Here is a 21,177-nt window from a genome sequence, read left to right on the forward strand (position 1 = left end):
TGTTCTAAAATAGTTATAGCAACTCTCTCTGTGATGACAAAGAATTGGACATCGAGGGTATATCCATTAATTAGGGAAATGCTGAATAAGTTGTGGTATATAACTGTGATGGAATACTATTATGCTGTAAGAAATGACTAGCAGGCTGATTTTAGAAAAACATGAAAAGACTTGTATAAAATAACATTGAGTGAAATAAGCAGAATAAAGAAAACACTGTATACAGTAACAGCAACAGTGTTCAAAGAATAACTGTGAATGACTAAGTAAGCTCTTCTGAGTAACATAAACATTCAAATCAACTACAAAAGATTCAAGAAGGAAAATTATATGCATAAAATGTTTGTGACAGTCCTTTTTGTAGTGGTAAGAAACTGAAAACTGAATGGATGCCCATCAACTGGAGAATGGCTGAATAAATTATGGTATATGAATGTTATGGAATATTATTTTCTGTAAGAAATGACCAGCAGGAAAATTTCACAGAGGCCTGGAGAGACTTACACGAAACTGATGCTGAGTGAAATGAGCAGGACCAGGAGATCATTATACATGGCAACAAGATTATGCAATGATCAATTCTTATGGACAGGGCTTTCTTCTACAATGAGATGATCTAAATCAGTTCCAATTGTTCAGTGATAAAGAGAGCCATCTACACCCCAGAGAGGCCTGTGGGAACTGAGCGTGTAGCACAATATAGCATTTTCACTTTTTCTGTTAATGTTTGCTTGCATTTTGTTTTCTTTCTCAGATTTTTTTCCCTTCTTTACCATTTTTTTTCTTGTGCAGCAAGATAACTGTATAAATATGTATATAGAGATATTGGATTTAACATGTATTTTTAACATATTTAACATGTATTAGACTATCTGCCATCTAGGGGAAGGGGTGAGGAGAAGGAGGGAAAAAATTTGGAACAGAATGTTTTACAAGGGTCAGTACTGAAAAATTACCCATGAATATGTTTTGTAAATAAAAAGCTTAATAAAATTAAAAAAAAAAAAGGAAAATTCTATGCATCTCCAGAGATGGATCCAGAGATCTATCTAGTATATGGAAATATGTATTTTATATTTCCACATATATACTTATATCAAATGTTGACCATCTCTAAAGTGGGATTTAGAGGAAGGGAGGGAGAAAACTTGAAACTCAAAATGTAACCAAAAAATAAGTAAATATGTTCTCTTAAGAAAGTAACAATAGTCCTTGTTTTAAGAGTACATAGTAAACTGAGGGATGTTTAGAATTGGGCTGAAGTGGTGGATCATGTGAGAACCTCAGCAGTCAGGACATTTGGGCCTTCAGGTGGGAGTGCTGGTGATGAAATGGTTTAAGTATGGTATGGTCTCTAGTAAGGGATGGGAAGGAAGGCAACTGGTGAGATGTCTGGAGAGTATTTTGGCTGTGTAAGAAATTATGAGTTTTGTTCAATACAGTCATTTAAAAATATGTATATAACATATATTGGATTTAACATATATTTTAACATATTTAACATATATTCAATTACTGGCTGTCTAGGTGAGGAGGTGGGGGAAATGAGGGAAAATTTTGGAACTCAAGGTTTTGAAAGGGTCAGTGTTGAAAAATTATCCATACATATGTTTTGAAAATAAAAACGAGAAATAGATAATAAATGTGTTGCTAAAAATAAACAAAGTAATCTCTTATTATAAAATACATATAGAAAAAACACATACCTATATTTAAAGAGTAAAATTTTTCCGTTTGTGTTTCCTTATGTATTTTTTTCTTCCATAAACAATATTTTATATGTGTATATAAACTATATATACAAAACCCCCACATTTATATATGCATATATGCATGTATATATAGCTATGTATGTGTATGTGTAAAGTGAGGTAATCTAAGAATGTTAGAAAGTTACACCATCAGTCTTTTAGAGTCATGATCGATTAATATTTTGGTCAGAGTTTTGATGTCTTTCAAATTTGTTTCCCTTCACGTGATTATAGTTGTGATCATTCTTTGGGTTCTGCTCATTTCACTCATTATCAGTTCATACAAGTCTTTCCTCTGCATCTATTCTATCATCACTTCTTTGATGCATATATGTATATATCTATATGTAGCTCTACATGTTATCCATCAATAGATAGCTAATGGCCTCAGTGCAGATTTAAGTATACACACACACACACACACACACACACACACACACATATATATTTTTTTTACATAAGTAATGTGGGAATTTATTCTGTATGGTGTGAGGATTTGCTGAGTCCTTTTCAGGACTGCTCATCCATCTTTGGTGTTCACCTGATTTACACAACTCTCATCTATGGCTCCAAGAAAATGTAGCATGCACAGGGATTATTCCCTGATAAACTCTTCTGACAAATAGGCTTGACCAGGTTGAGGGTAACCTATAGGATTCAAACCTGTCTGTAAATTAGATGATGTATACCCCAAGCATGTGAAGACTTTCCCTGATGATTTGAATAGATAGATGAGAACAATTTGTTCCAAAGGCCATTAAAGTGACTGAAGCAGGTACTTCATGCCAAGTTCATCTACTGCATCCCAGGCCATGGTCAATCTTGATTCTTGTTTTGCCCCTGAATTTTGATGACTCAGGAAGAGAGAGTGAGGTTGACAACATTGTATAACTTTGCCTCACTTAAATCCTTTACTTACAAGCCAAGACAGCATCCATGATGTCACAGGCCCTTTTCTAAAATAAAGGACAAACAATAATATTTGTAATTGACTTTGCTTTTCTTACCTTCTCATTAGGAGGGAAAGGGGAGAAAGAGAATTTGCAACAGAAAATAAAATAAAATTCAATTTAAAATTAATTTTTAAAATCAGGTAGGCTAAGTTCAAAAACACAGAAGAAATTCGAGATACCATTTTCTTATAATATAGTGTCTAATAGGATACATAGTATATCCTATTATGTTGAATCACTTATTGAAAGAGTCAAAAATGTGACATTTGCTATTTGTAATTAGATGATAGTTGATGTTTGTAACCTAAAATTTTTAATTAGATTTATAATATAGCTACATGATGGTAAAATAAATAGAATGTGCTACTTTGTCATCAGTTAATGAGCATACAATTGGAAAAGACATTTCTAATCTAATTAATTTATATTTCAAAAGGAAAACAAATCAATTGGTTCTCTGATGGAATTTTGCTCAAATGGAGTAAAGGATACCAGAAAATTTAAGGGCATTGTTTGCATATTTTTAAAAAAATCAATGAAAAAAGATTATGGATACAATGTTGCATACACAAATTTTTGCCCCACAGAGAATGCCACAAAGTAAACAGAGCATGTTAAATAATACTGCCAAAATAATTAATTTTATAAACTCAAGGCCCACGAATTCTCAATTGTTTACCATGTTATACAGTTAGATGAACAGTGAGCTTATATTTCTAACATATATAGATCTTAGATGACTTTCCTACAGCAAAGTTGTTACTTCTCTATGTGAATTAAGAGAAAAATTAGTTTTTTCTTCACTAACTATTCTTTTCACCTGAGTGAGTATACAACTGATGTGTCAAAACTATAAAAAGTAGTATACTTGATAGACTCTTTTTAAAAATTAACAAACTCACATTATAGAGTATGAATATAAATATATTCAATGTTCAAGATAATGTAAAAAAAATAAAATTTTAGAGTCATGCAATTGAGAACAGTAATTGAGTGTTTTGTGACATTATATAATTTCTTATTAAAAAGTAAATTATCAAGGGGGCCAGATGGCGCAGTGGATAGAACACCCAGCCCTGAAGTCAGGAGGACCTGAATTCAAATGTGATTTCAGACACTTAACACTTTCTTGCTGTGTGATCCTGGGCAAGTCACTTAATCCCAATTGCCTCAGCAAAAAACAAACAAATAAATAAATAAATAAAATATTGGTGAATAATGCTGTCAAGAAAGATACCATCGATGTATGACATGTTTTTTGTTTGTTTGTTTTATCTCTGGCTGATGAATTGATAAAAATGAAAGAAAAAATTTAATCGACAGATCTGTGGACTACAAACATAATTTTAAAATGACTGCCTTATAAATTTTTGGATAAAAGTAAAAAAGAATTTCCATTTCTTAATAAGAAAACTTATAAAATTCTCCTACCTTTTTCTACCATATATTTATGTATTTTATTTTATTCTTATTTTAAATCAAAATATGGAAATAAATGTATTTCAGAACCAAGTTTTCTTTTTAAACATACAATTCTTTTTTTTTTTTATTAAAGGCTTTTAATTTTCAAAAGATATGCATGGATAATTTTTCAACATTAACCCTTACAAAACCTTGTGTTCTAATTTTTTCCCCTCTTTCCCCCTTCCCCTTCCATAGATAGCAAGTAATTCAATATATGTTAAACATGGTAAAATATATGTTAAATCCAATATATGCATACATATTTATACACTTATCTTTCTGCACTTAAAAAATCAAATCAAAAAGAGAAAAAAGTGAGAAAAAATAAAATGCAAGCAAACAACAAAGAGGGAGAATGCTATGTTGTGATACACACTCAGTTTTCCACAATCCTCTCTCTGAGTGCAGATGCCTGTCTTTATCACAAGATTATTGTACTGGTCTGAGTCATTTCATTGTTGAAGAGAGCCATGTCCATCAGAATTGATCATCATATAATCTTGCTGTTGCCTTGTATAATGATCTCCTGGTTCTGCTCATTTCACTCAGCATCAGTTCATATAAGTCTCTCCAACCTTCTCTGAAATCATCCTGCTGGTTGTTTCTTACACAACAATAATATTCTGTAACATTCATATACCATAACTTAGTCAGCCATTCTCCAATTGAGGGCATCCATTCAGTTTCCAGTTTTTTGCCACTACAAAAAGGGCTGCCACAAACATTTTGCACATGTGGGTCCCTTTCCCTCCTTTAAGATCTCTTTGGAATATAAGCTCAGTAGAAATACTACTGGATGCACAGTTTGATAGGCCTTTGTGCATAGCAGAACCAGATTTAAGACAAATATTGTAATTTTTTGAAATAAAATTTTCAACATGGAAATTAAGTTTGCATATGGTTATTATGTTATGTTAAACATTTATTAAGTTGCAACTGATTTCCTTAAAATTTTACTTATGTCCAACAAAAAATTTTAAATAAAGAAATTTGATATGACATCTTGCAGGTAATAGAGATCATATGAAGTCTTGCTGGATTACTAATTCTCATAGACTATCCCACATAAAATATTTGTAATTGTTTTAAAATTAAAATTCTATAATTTTATATTCAAAACTATAGGTAAATAAAATTTTATACTTTGTAATTATAATTATAAATATACATCTTAATTTGTAACTTTTGGGGGCAAAAGTATCATTGTTGCTATTACAAATACTTAATGAATAAATATAAAAAATTATAAATAGTGAATTGAAATAGTATATTGAAGGTTCATCACATATTTCTTTTGTTGAAAGGGGTTAGCAGAACCAAAACTGTTGGTAACTTCTGCACTACATACAATCATATAGTTAATAAGCATCTATTACGCATTTAGTATGGGTGAGGCACTGTGTTAAATGCTAGGGATGTAAAAGATAGACCCTATCCTCAAGGAGCTTACAATCTAATGGGGACACAACAAGCAAAGAAATATGTACAAACAAGCTAAATACAAGGTAAATAATTGGAAATAATCAACAGATAGAAGACATTAGAATTAAAAGAGATCAAGAAAGGCTTTTTGTAAAAGATAAGATTTTAGTTGGGACTTGAGGAAAGGCAGGAGAGAAAGAGAGCAAGAGGGAAAGCATTCCAAGAAAAGGGCCTTTCATATACTATAATTTACCCAACCATTCTCCAATTGATTGGCATCCATTCATTTTCCAGTTTCTAGCCACTACAAAAAGAGTTGCCACAAACATTTTGGCACATACAGGTCCCTTTTTCTTCTTTAGTATTTCTTTGGGATATAAGCTCAAAAAAGGGCCTTTCAAAGGAAGAGATGTTGCCACCCTAAAGTGATTCAAACATGAAACCTTATGATTTAAAATCGACAAGTTTGGGGGCAGCTATGTGGTAAAGTGGATAAAGCACCAACCTTGAATTCAGGAGGACCAGAGTTCAAATGTGGACTCAGACACTTAACACTTCCTAGCTGTGTGACCCTGGGCAAGTCACTTAACCCCAGCCTCAGGGGGGGAAAAAAAAGTCGAAAAGTTTTCCTTGGGCTACTGGATCCTATGATCCTATAATCATAAACATATTCTCTATCTCTTTAATAATTTTTTTCTGGAATTTTTCCAGGAATCAAAGCCAAGCTCTTACTGGCTGATAGTCTATTGATTTTATCCTCTCTTCCCTTTTTTGAAACTCAGGATAAATGGCTTCACTTTACCGTCTTGGATATGGTATAATGTAATGAAGGTCCATACAGGATGGTGGTGATGTCAGGCAGGAGAGAGAGCTCCTATTGTTTTTTTTGATAGATCTGGGTATGTCCTGACACTCCCAGAAACTATCCACTTGAATCATTGATCTAGGCTTTGTTTTCAGTTTTGGCTTGCTGTAATCATGGCAGAAAACATCTCAAGATACTATATTAGCAGTAACAATAGCAGTAACAGCTTTCAGATGAGTCTTTTCTGCTCTCAATTGCATAGAGTGGCATCCTGTTCTCTCAGGATAAACCTGAGAAACAACTGTGGAGGGGAAATAGGAACAACAAACATTTTGCAACATATATATATATATATATATATATATATATATATATATATATATATATATATATATATATATATAATGATCTGTCCCCTTCTTCTAAACCACCTGGTGGCCTGACAAAAGAATACTCCCAACCAACTTTGAAGAAGAAACTTAATAAAATAAAATATGCAAGTATGATGAGGATTGGTCAGGATCAATCGGAGTCTTGGGAAAAGAAGTTCAGGGAGCAAGTCAGTTCTCATTCAAGAGAGATTCTGTGATTGGCAAGGAAGACAGGCTTAATCTTTAAGAGACTATCAGTAATCTAGACAAAATGTTCCATAATGATGCTAGTTGTTATGGGTGGAGTAGGTTTTTATATGTATAGTTAACCACGAGAAATAGACAAATAGCCATGTGCAAGGGGCTTGGCAATGCTACTTTCTTCTTTTTTTTTTTCACTCAATCTTTTATTTTTTTTTTTGTTTACAGTTATTTTATTTTATTTTTATTATAGCTTTTTATTGACAGACCCTTGCAATCACTTCTGTTCTGACTTTTCCCTTCCTTTTCTCCACCCCCTCCCCTAGATGGCAGGTACATATTAAATTGTATATTAAATACAATATATGTGTACATAATTATACAGTTCTCTTCTTGAACAAGAAAAATTGGATTTAGAAAGGTAAAAATAACCTAGGAAGAAAAACAAAAATGCAAACAGTCCACACTCATTTCCCAGTGTTCTTTCGCTGCTGGTTTTGTTCCTTACTAATCAATTGGAACTGACTTGGATCCTCTCATTGTGGAAGATAGCTACTTCCATCAGAACTGATCCTCATATAGTATCATTGTTGAAGTGTATAATGATCTCCTAATTCTGCCCATTTCACTTAGCATCAGTTCATGTAAGTCTCTCCAAGCCTCTCTTTATTCATCCTGCTGGTTAGGCAATGCTACTTTCAAAGCTCTAGAGTTGTCAAACAAGGTTAGTCATATATGCTCTGAGTTCTAAAAAGTAGGCTTTGTCACTTTTGCTAGATTCCATTGTTGTTGGGCAACAAGTGCAGCAGAATAGGCCCCAGCAGGGCTTCTGCTTGTAGTCCCTTTGTAGTTAGGAGCAGGAAAAAATAAGCAAGTTGTTCTTGCCCACCAGAACAGGTGCAGGGGCAGGGGTGGATTGTAATAAATAAAACATGGTTAATCACACATCCTAGGTACAAGGAGCTTAGGTCTTGCTATATGTTTCTATTCCTTGTTTTTCTCAAAATTTGATCATTGTTAAGAAGTAAACCTCTCCCTGGAGAGGATCTAACCAATGAGCAAAGAATAAACTTTTCACTCTCTTTACTCCGTCTTCTTGCCCACTTTTTCTGATAAAATATCCATTCTGGAATATCCTCTTAGAGCAAGTAGTTCCCTGATGCTGCTTGGTCCTGTCCTGCCTTTTCTTTGAGAAACCAGTCCAGTGTCCAGGTAATTCTCTCCTATCAAAGGTGCTCTCCCACTGCAGGCAAAGTATACGGCAAGGGCTAAAACTAGTCCTATCAAGAACATAATAAAAGTATATGATTTAAACGATTCCTGCAATAACTACTTTTTATGCTTGGATGAGACATCTGCAGAGTAGTCTAAATTGTTACCTCAATCTTTCAGTTTTATCCAATTTCATAATTGTAAAGTATTTTGTTACCTTTCCTTATCTCTCAATCCTGACTTTACTGAGTACAATGTTCTCCTGTATTTGCTCACTTCACTCAGCATCAATTCATATAAGTCTTTCCAGGTTTTTCTGAAATCAGCCTGCTCATCATTTCTTATAAAACAATAATATTCCATTTCATTCATTACATTCACAACTTGCTCAGCCATTCCCCAAAAGATGAACATCCACTCAGTTTCTAGTTACTTGCCACTATAAAAAGAGCTGCTACAAAATTTTTTTGTACATATTTCTTTGGAATACAGATCTAGTAGGGGTACTGCTGGATCAAAGGGTAGGTACAGTTTTATAGTCCTTTGACCCCAATACTTTTTAAGAAACCCCTGTCACCAGGACTTGAGGATGGAGTATTCACCTTAGAAATGTAGTTATTAGGAGTGATGTGACACAGTCTTGGAGAATGTGTGTGAAAAAGAGAAAGTTGGGTCTGATATCTTTATTCCACTAAACTATGTTTCAAGGATGTCTGGATTGTCATCCAAAAGTCTGGGTTGCAATCTTACTCAAACAATAAGTATTTCTTAGTTTCCTGAAAGAAAAAAGAAGATCCTTGTTAGCCCCTTTTACCAAACTTCCACCAATCATGTGAACCCCAATCCCATGATGTCATTTACTCTGCTCTGGTTCTTTGTTCTATACTCCCTAACCCTTATAAATTTACCTGTTTGTTACTTGTTCTTTGCTAACTTTCTCTCTTGGAATTTTGTCCACTTTAATTGTCAATGAAATTATAATAAAAATTTGTTTCTTGACTTAGAAATTCTCTAAGCTTCCAGTTGTTTTGGGGATACCCATAACACTGGTCCAAAACTCCAATATATTTTTGGGATCTCCTGCACCCCAACAAATTTAGTTTCCTATTTTTGACCCACAGTCATTGGAACCTCTACTTTCCCAACAAATCCTATTCTGCTCAGTGGAAATAATTCCCTGACCCAGTAAAAAGAGGAAGAGTGGTGCATGGTATCCACTCACAAGATTTCATCATGACCTTATTGCACAACTTCCTACATGCTCTGAACTGACACAGACGCAGATCACTGAAGACCTTGTTACTTGTGTCTGTGGAACTGAACTAGTCTGTAACCTGAGGATAGCTGGAGTGGAACACAGCAGGAGACAGGAGAGTCAGGAATTAAATGTTTAATTTCAATTTGAGGGAAGACTTGTAAGCAAAGAGGAGAATTAGACACTTGTGCCAGGTAATCCCAGTGGGGAGACCTGAAGCAGAGAGGGGAGATTTTAATACTTACATCAATGACTTGCAGTGAGCTGTAATCCTGACAATGAAATGTAATAGCAACAATGAGACAAGATTGATTCACAGTAGAGTTTTGTAACCAGAACATGGGTACTTGTACTAGCTTGTCTGAGCTCAGGGAGAACACTTGATACTGGTCAAAGCCATACAATAATTATGTGAGATTTTGCCAGAGAATAAGATCATCCAGAGGATGAGTGCAAAGGATTGTTGTTATGCCAAGCTCAGAGCATTGCTTGCTTGTTGGATCTTAGCTCTGGAAAACAGGGTATCTCCTAATATCTTGACACTTGTTATGTAGCTTTAAAAATCTAAATTGGTAAATTCAATGAGCTTTTAAGAAGGTCTCTTTGGACATTTACTAATTTTTCCCCATGTCAATCTAGCTGGCAAAAAGATCTTCTTAAAGTTCAGATCTGATCATGTCAATCCTCTACTCAGAGGCCCTCAGTCCCCTTTCACCTTTAAAATGTTTGACTTTTAAAACCTTTCACAATCTTGGCCCCTTCCTACCTTTCCAGTCTTCTTATACTTCACTATTCTCCAAGTGCTGCTCTGTTATTCATCAACAATGGGTTTGCGGTTTCTTAATGTGACAAATACTCCACTTCGCTACTTTGTCCTTTTTCATTGGCTGTCCTACATGACCGGGATGTTATTTTTTCTCTCTCCTCCAAATTTAACTCAGTTCCCACCTTCTGAAAGAGGCCTTTGCTGGTCCCACAGCCACCCTGCCAAATGCCTTCTGAGATCACTACTTATTTACTCTGTGTGCATCTTGCATGTATTTGTACTTAGTAAGGTTCTTGAGGGCAAGAATTATTCTTGCCTTTTTCAGTATCATTAGAGCTTAGCATGCTTGTTGATTTGACTTTTCCTCCTCATTGAAATGTTTTTGTGTCTTTAGAATTTCATTCTTGAAAACTTTCCATCCTTCCTGGACTGACTTCTCCTTTAGATTATCAGTTCTTGAGAAACTAACCAGCCTTCCTCATAAATTTTTGACATTTGCTTTTTAATAACAAGAGTTAGGGAGTGGTAATTTCCCCCTAATGTTCCCATCGTTTTCACTCTGCACTTAGCTCCTATGAGAATCAGATTCAGAATAGAATTTCTGGGTTGTCACCAAGGAAGAATTTTAGAATACACAGATGAAGTCAATGAGAATAATAAAGAAAATCTGAAGATTGTGCAAAGAAATCAGTAATGTTTATCTTGAAGAATTATATATACATACTCACATACATATACATGTGTGTGTATGCGTGCCTGTAATGGGTGAGGTGGAGTAGGGAGGTGGTATGTGTGTGTCTTAAATATATATACTGAATTGTTAATGTTGTCTTCTTTACATTGTAAAGTTTCTTACACTGTAAATTTCTTGAGAGATTTTATTTTTTTTTTCTTTGTTTCCCCGGGGTTTAGCACTGTGCTTAGTGCTTAATAAATGTTTATTGATTGATTGATATAAGGGCTGATTCATCAGAAATGTTACACTAATTCTTTTCAATAGGGGAGAAAACTAGGAGCAATAGAGGCAAGATTTCATCTTGATTTACTAAAAAGATTCCTTTATAATTAGAGCAGTTCAGAAGCAAGATCGTGGTTCTCTGTCACAGCTGGATGACTCTTAGATTCTGCCATGTAGAGATTGGGCTGAACAATCTCCGCGGTCCTTCCCAACTCTGGACCTCATCCAAAGAGATGGAAAGGTGAGTGAAACGGGGCCACCATAGATGGAACTCTTAAAAGCTCACGAAATGCCTGAGTCCCTATAAGTAGTATTTTGTAGGACTTCAAGAGTTGGGAGTGGGGTGGCGGGATGAGTGGCAGGAGTCAGGGAGGTGGGAGGTGCGCATGCGTACATAAAGGCGCGTTTGGGGGGGATGATGACTGGGTTTAACGGGGAAACTGAGTCACAGAACTGGGGCTCTCCTGGGCCACGTGGCCGCTGGGCCCCCTTTCTCAGCCTCCATTTCTGCGTCTGTGAGATGAGCTGCAAAGATCACACATCCTCTAAGGTCTCTCGGGCCGATACGAAGTGGGAGACTTTCAACCCACCTGATGAAAGCCTTTATCGAAGGTCAAGAGCGGACTTGCCAAAAAGGCGGACCTAAGATTAAGACACCGAATACTTCCCCCCCCACTCCGCCTTAGTCCAACCACCTGTCTAAGGCCAGCCCCTAGCTTGCTGGCTCGCCGAAGTGCGCCGCACTCATTGGCTGTTTGTCCTAGGGCCCCATCCTCATACGAGATGGAGCAGCCAATCAAAGGAAAGATCCTGCGGACGCCGGGCTCTGACCCAAATCGAGTGGTCCTGGGGCCCCGCCCCCCCGAGCCTCTGGAACTCTGGGAGCTGTGGTCCACAGCTGCATCCGTGGTGCGTAGCTGAAGGGAGCGGAAACTACTCGCCCCAGGGAGCTGTGCGTGGCTTCCAACTTGCTTTTTAGAAGCTGCGCTCCTCCTCCCTTCTCCCAACCCTTGAGAGAAGGCTGTGGCTGCATCCCGTTGCCAGGTGAGTGAAGCCGGGACTGTGGGGTCTGGAGGGGGCGGTGGCTCCGTATCTGGTGCCGCGCCCCCGCCCGGCCAGGGGCAGCCGGGATCCTCGGCTCCCGCGGCAGCCTTAGTTAGCACAAACCCAGGTGCCCCCCACTATGGGGTCCGTGCGCGCCCCTTCGGGGCCGCCCCCTCTATGGGCAGACTTGTCCCGGGCAGCTCCCGTTTAAAGGGTCTGTGCTTGCCCCCGCGGCGCCCTTCCGTGATGTGCCCACTTGTAAAGCGTGTGACCTCCCACCTGTAACGTGGGTGCCTCACCTGTGTTATGTGTGCGCCCTGTGGTACCCCATGTAAAGCCGGACCACCCTTTCGTTTGTGTCATGTGACCCTCCCCCTGTGTGCCCAGCTGTCACTCATCTTTGTGGTGCCCACCTTTATCTTCATTGGTCTCTCTCTGCCAGGGCTTGCGCCCTCCTGCTTCTAGAACCTTGGCTCTGCCCCATGGCAGCTGCCAGCGGGCTTTGTTCTGCACTTCCCCAGAGGGCCGGCACTGTGTCCCGTGGGCCGGGAGCTATCCCCAGGACTTCCCCCGCTGACCGCCACCTTGCCTCCAAAGAGCCTCCCTGTGTCTGCTGGTATCCTCTAGAGTCAGTCCTCTGCCATCCTTAGGACTCCAGCCCTTCCTGTCCAGGCCCCCTGTGGTATCTCCCCTTGCACTTGGAGAGCCACCTCCCTTCCAAGGCTTTCCCCATCTCTACTTTTCCCGCCCCAGAGGTGCCTCCCCGTATTCCATCCTAGCCCACATTTACAGTCCTTTCCACCCTCTCCCTTGCTTAGGGCCCAGTTCCTTTCCCCAATACCACACAGTGACTTCCCACCATCCACCCCTATCTTTCTCCACCTTTCAGACAGAGGCCACTTTAACAGGAATCTGTCCTGGCAAACCTTTCCCAATGGACATCATCTGGTTTTGCCATGGAAAGACCCCTGGTCAGAGGCTTGATTGTCGTTCTAGCTCTGACATGGGCTCCACACATGTCCTTTCCAGGCTTTACTTGCATCCATAGGCATGAGATTAGATGAGATGATCTTCCAGTTCTAAGAATCTAATTCTCTATTTTGTACCACCCACTCCCCTTTACCGCACACATTTACAACTTATGGATCCACTACAACATGACTTGGTCATTCCTTATAGTCATGAATCATTTCTTCAGCTAGTCTAAGTAACTTCTCAAGGATAGATTGTTTTTCTTTCTAAATATTACCTATGTGCTTTCTTGCCTCCCCTGTCTCTACCCCTTCCCTACCAAGGGGGACAAAGCAATATTGTCTGCCTAATTGCACAAATTCGTGAAGAAAGCAGGGTGGGAAATGGGCTGGGGGAGTTACCACTGTGCATCTGCCTCCAGTCCTTGCCCCTCTGCAGGGAGTACCTGGTGCCCCCCCTTCCCCTGCTACCCCTTCGATGCCCCCAGCCCGCTGGCTGAGATCGGCAGGGGCCCTCCTGCTGCCAGCCCCCCGCTGGCTGCCCTGGGAGAGGCATCTGGGTCCCCCATGGCAACCCTCTCAGGCAAATGGGGGTCCAGCCCTGGGGGCCCAGCACAGTGCTCGCCACTGGTGCCAATGTCGGAGAGAGGAACCTCGGTAAGTGTATGTGTGGGGCTATTTTTGACTTAGGGGACAAGGGGTGGGTCTAATGAATTATCATTTAGGTTTATAACTCTTTATTTCCCCAACCCTGATCCCTCTCCCCCACAGAATGAATGGAGATCAGAAATCAGTTTTTGCCCAGGAGAAGCAAGATTTTGTCCAGCATTTCTCCCAGATAGTAAAGATCCTGACAGAAGATGGCATGGAGCATCCTGAAGTGGGAGATGCCGTAGCCAGGCTCAAGGAGGTGAGACATTGGGCATAACTTTGATGATAGAATCTGAAATGAACCTCAGGAAATTTGGAAGAAAAGTTGGGGAGGAAGGGATGTAAGTCACTCATTAAAATTTCTTGTGTTCATAGCCCTTCCTTGGCTGCTGGGAATGGAAATTTGGAGGAAGAAGGTGCTCTGGGCACTATTAACTCATATTTAGATAATGCAAATTTATACAGAGAAACAACTAAAAAATCCCAACTCCAGATCCAAGGTCTCTAAAAACTTTCATTGTATTGGAGAAATAGCATATATGCAAAGCAGTTTGATTAGAGAGCTCAGGAAAGGTTTCAGGGTGGAGATGATACCTGAGTTGAGCCTTAAAAATCAGACATGAGGAATCTTGGGGAATGACTAGGGAAGATTCACAGACCTAAGAGATGAGAGATCTGATTATCTAGCACTTATAGTTTTAGCACATATAGTGTGTGAAGGAATCTAAGGCTAGATTGTGGAAAATTTTAAATGCCAGGCTGAAGAATTTGTATTTCACTGTAGGGATAGTAGGACACCAGTGAAGGGTGAATAGCATGGTAAGACTTCTGCTTAAGGAAAATTGTTGGTAACTGTATAAACTGATAAACTGTATAATAAACTGAAAAGGGGAGAGAGTAGGGTAAAAGAAACAAATTAGAAAAGTCTCTTGAAGAAATTAGGTCAAAGGACAATAAGGACTGAAATATGAGTGTTAGCCATGTTGGGGAAGGTAGCTCCAAAAATATTAAGATAAGGCAGAATTTGACTACTGAGCATATATAATAGGGTTTAGGGAAAAGAATTTAGGATGGCTCCAAGGTTAAAGTTCTTAGTGACTGGGCAGTGGTCCATGGTGAGAAATTCAAATCAATTCTACTTAGTAATTGAATTGATTTCATAATGTAATTGATTCTGTATCTTGCTAAATCCCATTTCTATGCCTTCTAGTTAAATTAGGGAATTAAGTTTTCCTCTCTGACCATTTTTATTGTTCAGTCGTGTTTGGGGTTTTCTTGGCAAAGATATTGAAGTGGTTTGCTGTTTCCTTCTATAGCTCATTTTACAGAAACTCCCCAGGGTCACAACAGCCAGTAAGTGTCTGAAGCCAGGTGCACTGCATTTTGTCCACTGCACTACCTAGCTTGATCATAAATCTCTGTAATTAAGTCACCTTCTTTACTAGTAGTTCTTAGGGTAAATACCAAGATACTTGGTATTATCTTTAAGTCCTGAAATTAGCTCTTAAGAGATACTGTCCCTGAACTGTCCTTGTACCATTAAAGTTATTCCTAACAAACCTTTTCAGGCACCAGATCTACTACCTCAGATTCACTAACAAGGTTTGCAATATGCATGTGAATTCCATAAATCAGTCAACATTCCTTTATGACCAAGGGAAGTTGTCACTAGTCCCATGTGGGTATTAGCCCACTTGCCTTGATGGAGCTATCATGTTATCCTTTTGCTCATGATGCTGTCTACCCTGTAGCCAGTCATGTTGTCTTTCCCGTGTATCCAACTGTGTTCTTTGTTCTGTGTTTCCCTAAAACATGTTCCTAATCCCATAACTGGGTCTTAACTTTGCTGAGGAAACTAGGAACCTATTTATTGAAAAACTCACACTTTATTAATAAATTAATGTGCTCAGAGCTTTGTGCCTATTTACTTTAATTTTCAAACGTAACAAAAGGAAGACTTCTCCCAGATGCAATGTTAAGAAATTTAGGGAATAGAAAATGGATTGTCTCTCCTTCTTTCCCTCCCCCTCATGGACTGGAACTGAAAAGCAAGCAAGCATCATTAAGCAATTACTAGGTTCTAGGTACCATGCTAAACATTGAGGATATAAAGGGGGAAAAAAAGAAAACCAGTACCGTTCTCAAGGAGCATATATTGTAATGGAGAGGCTATGTGTATTTACATACACACAAACCTATATACAGAGTAAATGGAAGATAACTTTAGAAGGGAAGTTATTAACAGCTCAGGAGACAAGGCTTTCTACAATAAATGACACTTGAATTTGAAGGGAAGCAGGAATTCTGATGATTGTGAGGAAAGGAGATTGTTCCAGTCATGAAACTAACCAGTAATAAAATACTATGGTTTCATACTTAGGCAATTAGAAGGACAGTAGTACCCTCCACAGTGATAGGGAGGATGGAAGAGGCAAAGTTTTGGGGAAAACATAAGCTCTGTTTTGCATGTGTTGAGTTTGAAGTCCATGGAAAATCTGTTTCAAAGGTTAGGAGGCAGTAATAGCTCTGGCATTTGTATAGCTCTGTAGCAGGCAGTGCTAAATATTTTGCTAGTATCTCATTTAATCCTCATAACTAACTTGGGGATCTATCTATTGGTTAACTAACCCTCCCAAGATAGATGCTTTTATTATTCCTTATTTTACAGTTGAGGAAACTGAGGCAAGCAGGTCCTTGTCCAAGGTCACACAATTAGCATGTGCCCGAGGCTGGATTTGAACTTGGGTCTTCCTGACTCCAGGTCTACTGCTTTATTTACTGTGCACCAGACACTAGGCACAATAGATAGATCCGAACTTCATCTGTAACCTTGTTAAGTGACAAATAGAAATCTTGGGGGGCTAGAAGATGGGCCATAATGCTCAATGTTCTTTTCTCCTAAGTTTGCCTCCCCCAACCTTTTGCCCTTGCAGGTCCTAGAGTACAACGCTCTTGGGGGAAAATACAACCGAGGCTTGTCAGTGCTCATGGTCTTCCGGGAGCTGGTGGAACCCCAAAAACAGGATGCTGACAGTCTACAAAGAGCACTAGCAGTGGGCTGGTGTGTGGAGTTGGTGAGATTCAGAGGGCAGTGAAGCATCTCAGGGGAGGAATTGGGGGAAAGATTGAGAAATAATCCTGAGACTCCAGAGTGAGATGTCTTTTGAATAGATGAGTATATTGGAAGATTTAAATCTGTGTCTAAAAGTTTAGTTTGGGATACATTTGATGTTTCTGCATGTATAGAATATGTAGTTTGAGAGACATGTGTAGTATAAACATTCTATCAGAAAAATATGATTAAAATTTGTTACAGAGGAAAGTTGGGAAATACAGGCCTTGTGAAAAATTTCTCTTCCAATAATTCCCAAATTAGAAAACTTTTCATTTTTAGATTTTCAGAATGACAAAGGCTGTGTTTCCATTTTAGCAATAGAAGTCCTCTTATTAGGAGTAAGTATCCCTATTAGATAATTTTTCTTAAAAATTAGTAGTTCTAGAATTTTATGCTTTGTCGAAAATTCTGCAACACTGGCAAAAGGCTTAAATACATGTTATCTATCTCAGGTTTTCTATTTGATTTCCCAAGTGCCAAATGATCATTTGACCTTCTTGCAACAGTGTATAAGGTTGCTTAATAACAGTCCCACTACACTGACAGTAGTCCAGAAATTTTACAGTGAGCAGGAAGGAATTTTTTTGAGACCCATGTGCAGACTGGAAACTTTAGGCCTGCTTGACATAGCACTTTGGGGAAAGCTGGTGGGGAGGAGGAGCCTTATATTCTCTGCTTCTCTTCTCTAGCTCCAGGCTTTCTTCTTAGTAGCAGATGACATCATGGATTCTTCCCTTACCCGCCGGGGACAGCCATGCTGGTATAAGAAGGTAAATATGTCCTGAAGATGCCCCTGGGAGAAAGTAGCAGGAGCCAGGGAGTCAGAACTGGGCCGGTAGAGATTAAGTTTGCTAATGTATAGATAGAGAAATGGTTAAGATGCTTCGTATCATCTTGTAATTGCAACCTCTGGTTTCGTGCCTTGGGTACCAAGGTCTTCAGGATCTGTTTTATCAGAGACCAACCCCTTTGCTCTCTCCCTTGATGTAGCCTGGCATTGGCTTGGATGCCATCAATGATGCCATGTTATTGGAAGCCTGTATCTACCGCCTGCTGAAGCATTACTGCCGTGGGCAGCCCTATTACTTGAATCTCATTGAACTTTTCCTTCAGGTAAGTCAGGTGGTGAGGGTCAGACTGCATAGACTTTAGTCAGAAGTGGAGTATTCTGGGGCTGGCCTTAGTGAATTCTTCTTTCTAGGACTCCATTTTCTCTTGTACAAGATGAAGTGAAATGATCTCCAAGGATTCTTCCACATCCAGATCACGAGTGGACTAAAGACTCCTTTCAAACCCTTTTATGTAATTCTAATGCCCCCACGATGGCATGAGCATGGTCATCTTTAAGGCTTAGATGCTTGGTTCTGGGCAGATCATTTTAAAAATGAATTCCAGGCTAGCCTTGAAGATGAAAAGAAATCACAGAAGGATAGAATGATGTATGGAAGAGAGTTAGGAAATAGTACCCTATTTCAGTTCCCTGAATTGGTGATAATGGGGCTTTTTGGAGGATCTGGTTAATCTCATTCCATCCATCCTATAATTTGGGATGATAGGATTCATTCAGACATAGTGTGATGGAACAGAATGGAGAGACCCCTGGACTTAAAAGCCCGGAGACCAGGGTTTGAATCTGATACTAAGCACCAAATATGTGTGTGCCCCCGAGTTACCTTTTCCTTTTCAGTAAAATAGGAAAGGATAATTTTTGTACACAAGCTTTCTCATATTTTCTAGAGTACGTAGAGATACAAGCTATTAGAAGCCCAAGGATCTTTCATGTACCAGCTGGAAGAACCATTACCTCTTCTCCATTCTCACTACCTCTCAGCCTTTCCTCCACTTCACCCCCTCATCTGCCCACTCCTGCGCCGGTAATGGGGCTCCAGTCCACCATTCACTGTGAATGCTTTGATTGATTTCTCTCTGTCTCTTCCCTCTAGACCACTTACCAGACTGAGATTGGTCAGACGCTGGATCTCATCACAGCCCCTCAGGATAAGGTGGATCTTAACAGATTCAGTGAGCAGAGGTGAGGGGTAGTGACCACTGGGGCTGGGCTGGGGACAGCCAGGGAATGACTTCTGCCCTTCTGAAAGTTCCTTTCTCCCTATTCCTCCACTTTCTTCCCTTTGCCTAGATATAAGACCATTGTCAAATACAAGACAGCTTTCTACTCCTTCTATTTACCATTTGCTGCCGCTATGTTCATGGTGAGTAACAATGAGTGCTATCATTGGTATCGACACTAGTGTGTATCTTATTGACATTAAGGAGGGCCTGGGGAGAATGGGATCAGCTTTCCTTCATAGGAAAATGAACAAGCACTTATTAACCTCCCTCTTGGTGCAGTACACTATGCTGGAATCAGAGATCCTACAATGAAATGGCCCTGAGAAGCAAGCAAAGAGCTCAGAATCTAGTAGTAAGCTATTGTGCCTGCTTTTTTAAGAGGTCGTGACTTAGGATACTTTCAAAAGGCAGGAAAGTAAGAAGGATAAGGGATAGGCAAAAATTTAACAGTAGTTGTCCTTAAGGAATTTTTGATCCAATAGGTGGGGATTGGGAGTTGTAAACAATACCTGAACTGTTGTGAAGACCAGAACCCACAATTGCTGGATGCAGAGTTAGGAGGGAGAACCTTTGCACTATGGCCAATTGAAGCATTTTTCAGTCCAGTTTTTATTCTCTCCACAGGCAGGTATAGATGGGGAGAAAGAACACGCCAATGCCAAGACCATCCTTCTGGAGATGGGGGAATTTTTTCAAATTCAGGTATAAAAGCTTCAGGCTCTGATGCAAAACAATGACCTCCTTTGCCTTCCCCGGGTGCATCCTTCATTTTGTGTCCTCATCTTCCCACTCAGGATGATTATCTTGACCTTTTTGGTGACCCCAGTGTGACTGGCAAGATTGGCACTGACATCCAGGACAACAAATGCAGCTGGCTGGTGGTGAAGTGCCTTCAGCTGGCATCTTCAGAGCAAAGAAAGATGCTGGAGGTGTCTGGGGGTAGGGGCTAGGGTGGAGGGAAGCATTCTAATCCATCCTCTTCTGGGATTCTGAGAAGACCCCCACAAGTTGAAGGGCAGGAGAAAACTGTCTGGATTTGGAAGTTCATCATTGAGTATTGAAAGCACATCTAGAATTGAGAGGTCCTGCCCGTGTAGGGCTGTGATTAGGTGGAATAATGACTTTGTAAAAGTCAGAAACACAAGACACTTTGGATGTCTTACCCCCTACCAGAGAGTAAACAGAATGAAAATAGGGAAATATGTCTTTTCTAAACTTTGTGTAGCCCTTGGAATGTGAGCTTAGCAACGGATGGACTTAGTACAGGCTTGTTGAGTTGAATTGAGGGGGTATTATGTGTAATAGAGATGCTCTTTGGGAGGGGATCTTGAAATGTAGGTACTGGAATAGTTCTAGAGGGGAGGGGACTAGAAGAAATGAGTAGACTATTAGAGGGTGTTGGGTAGAAATTCAGCAAAGGGATAGGGCCGTTGAGGACCACACTTCTCTTTAACTCTTCTTCCCTTACCCTTTCCCCAACTGCAGGAGAGTTATGGACAGAAAGACCCAGAGAAAGTTGCCAAAGTAAAGGAACTGTATGAGAAACTTGAATTGCCTGCTTTTTTCACCAAGTTTGAGGAAGAAAGTTACAGTAGATTGATGGGGCTCATTGAAAGGCATTCATCCCCTCTTCCCCCCTCTATCTTTTTGGAAATGGCGAAGAAGATCTACAAACGACAGAAATGACCAAGGAGTTGGACATAGGCTGGGAGGGCAGGGAACCATGTGGTCGGGACAGAATGTACTCTCAATAAATTAATGGCTTTTTGACTCCAGCGTTTCTTTATTTGTCAACCTTCCCCACTCCTACACAACACAGCGAGATCTGCCTCCAAACTAATAAGCCAAGGTGTGTAATCTTAAATTCTCAAGGCGCGATTCTCTCCACCCTCCCCAATTTACGAACTTGGAGAAAAAAGGAATGTAGATCTCTTGCAGTTGAAATGTCCCACCCTCACCCCCCCCAAAAAAAAGAGAAAATGCCCTTCGGCTGTCTGGGAAGCCTGCCCTACTGGTTGGGGAAGACCTTGGTATTCAAGGGGATGCCTTCCTCCCCTTGCTTCATCTCCGAATCTCTGGTTTCTGCAGTCTCAGGAAATCTCTAGAATTGAGGGTGGACCGACTTACTAGGATTGCCTGACCTCCATCTCCCTGCAAGAGACTCA

The 21,177-nt window shown here is 39.6% G+C and overlaps 1 protein-coding gene across 2 annotated transcripts; it reads left to right on the forward strand.

The window, feature by feature from the left end:
• Nucleotides 1-12,061: 12,061 nt before the first annotated feature.
• Nucleotides 12,062-20,782, forward strand: FDPS (farnesyl diphosphate synthase). 2 transcript variants are annotated; one of them, XM_074262218.1, is made up of 11 exons: nt 12,062-12,202; nt 13,613-13,830; nt 13,945-14,083; nt 16,758-16,898; nt 17,629-17,709; nt 17,930-18,052; nt 18,883-18,971; nt 19,080-19,152; nt 19,637-19,714; nt 19,807-19,941; nt 20,498-20,782. In XM_074262218.1, the coding sequence occupies exons 2-11, from the start codon at nt 13,652-13,654 to the stop codon at nt 20,696-20,698; spliced, it is 1,239 nt and encodes a 412-aa protein (XP_074118319.1). In that variant the 5' UTR covers nt 12,062-12,202; nt 13,613-13,651; the 3' UTR covers nt 20,699-20,782. The 2 variants fall into 2 exon arrangements, with proteins under 2 accessions (XP_074118319.1, XP_074118320.1); XM_074262219.1 differs by lacking the exon at nt 13,613-13,830 and having other exon boundaries at nt 12,094-12,202.
• The last annotated feature ends 395 nt before the right edge of the window (nt 20,783-21,177 follow it).

Source organism: Sminthopsis crassicaudata, chromosome 4 (genome assembly GCF_048593235.1).
Source record: "Sminthopsis crassicaudata isolate SCR6 chromosome 4, ASM4859323v1, whole genome shotgun sequence".
Lineage (NCBI taxonomy): Eukaryota > Metazoa > Chordata > Mammalia > Dasyuromorphia > Dasyuridae > Sminthopsis > Sminthopsis crassicaudata.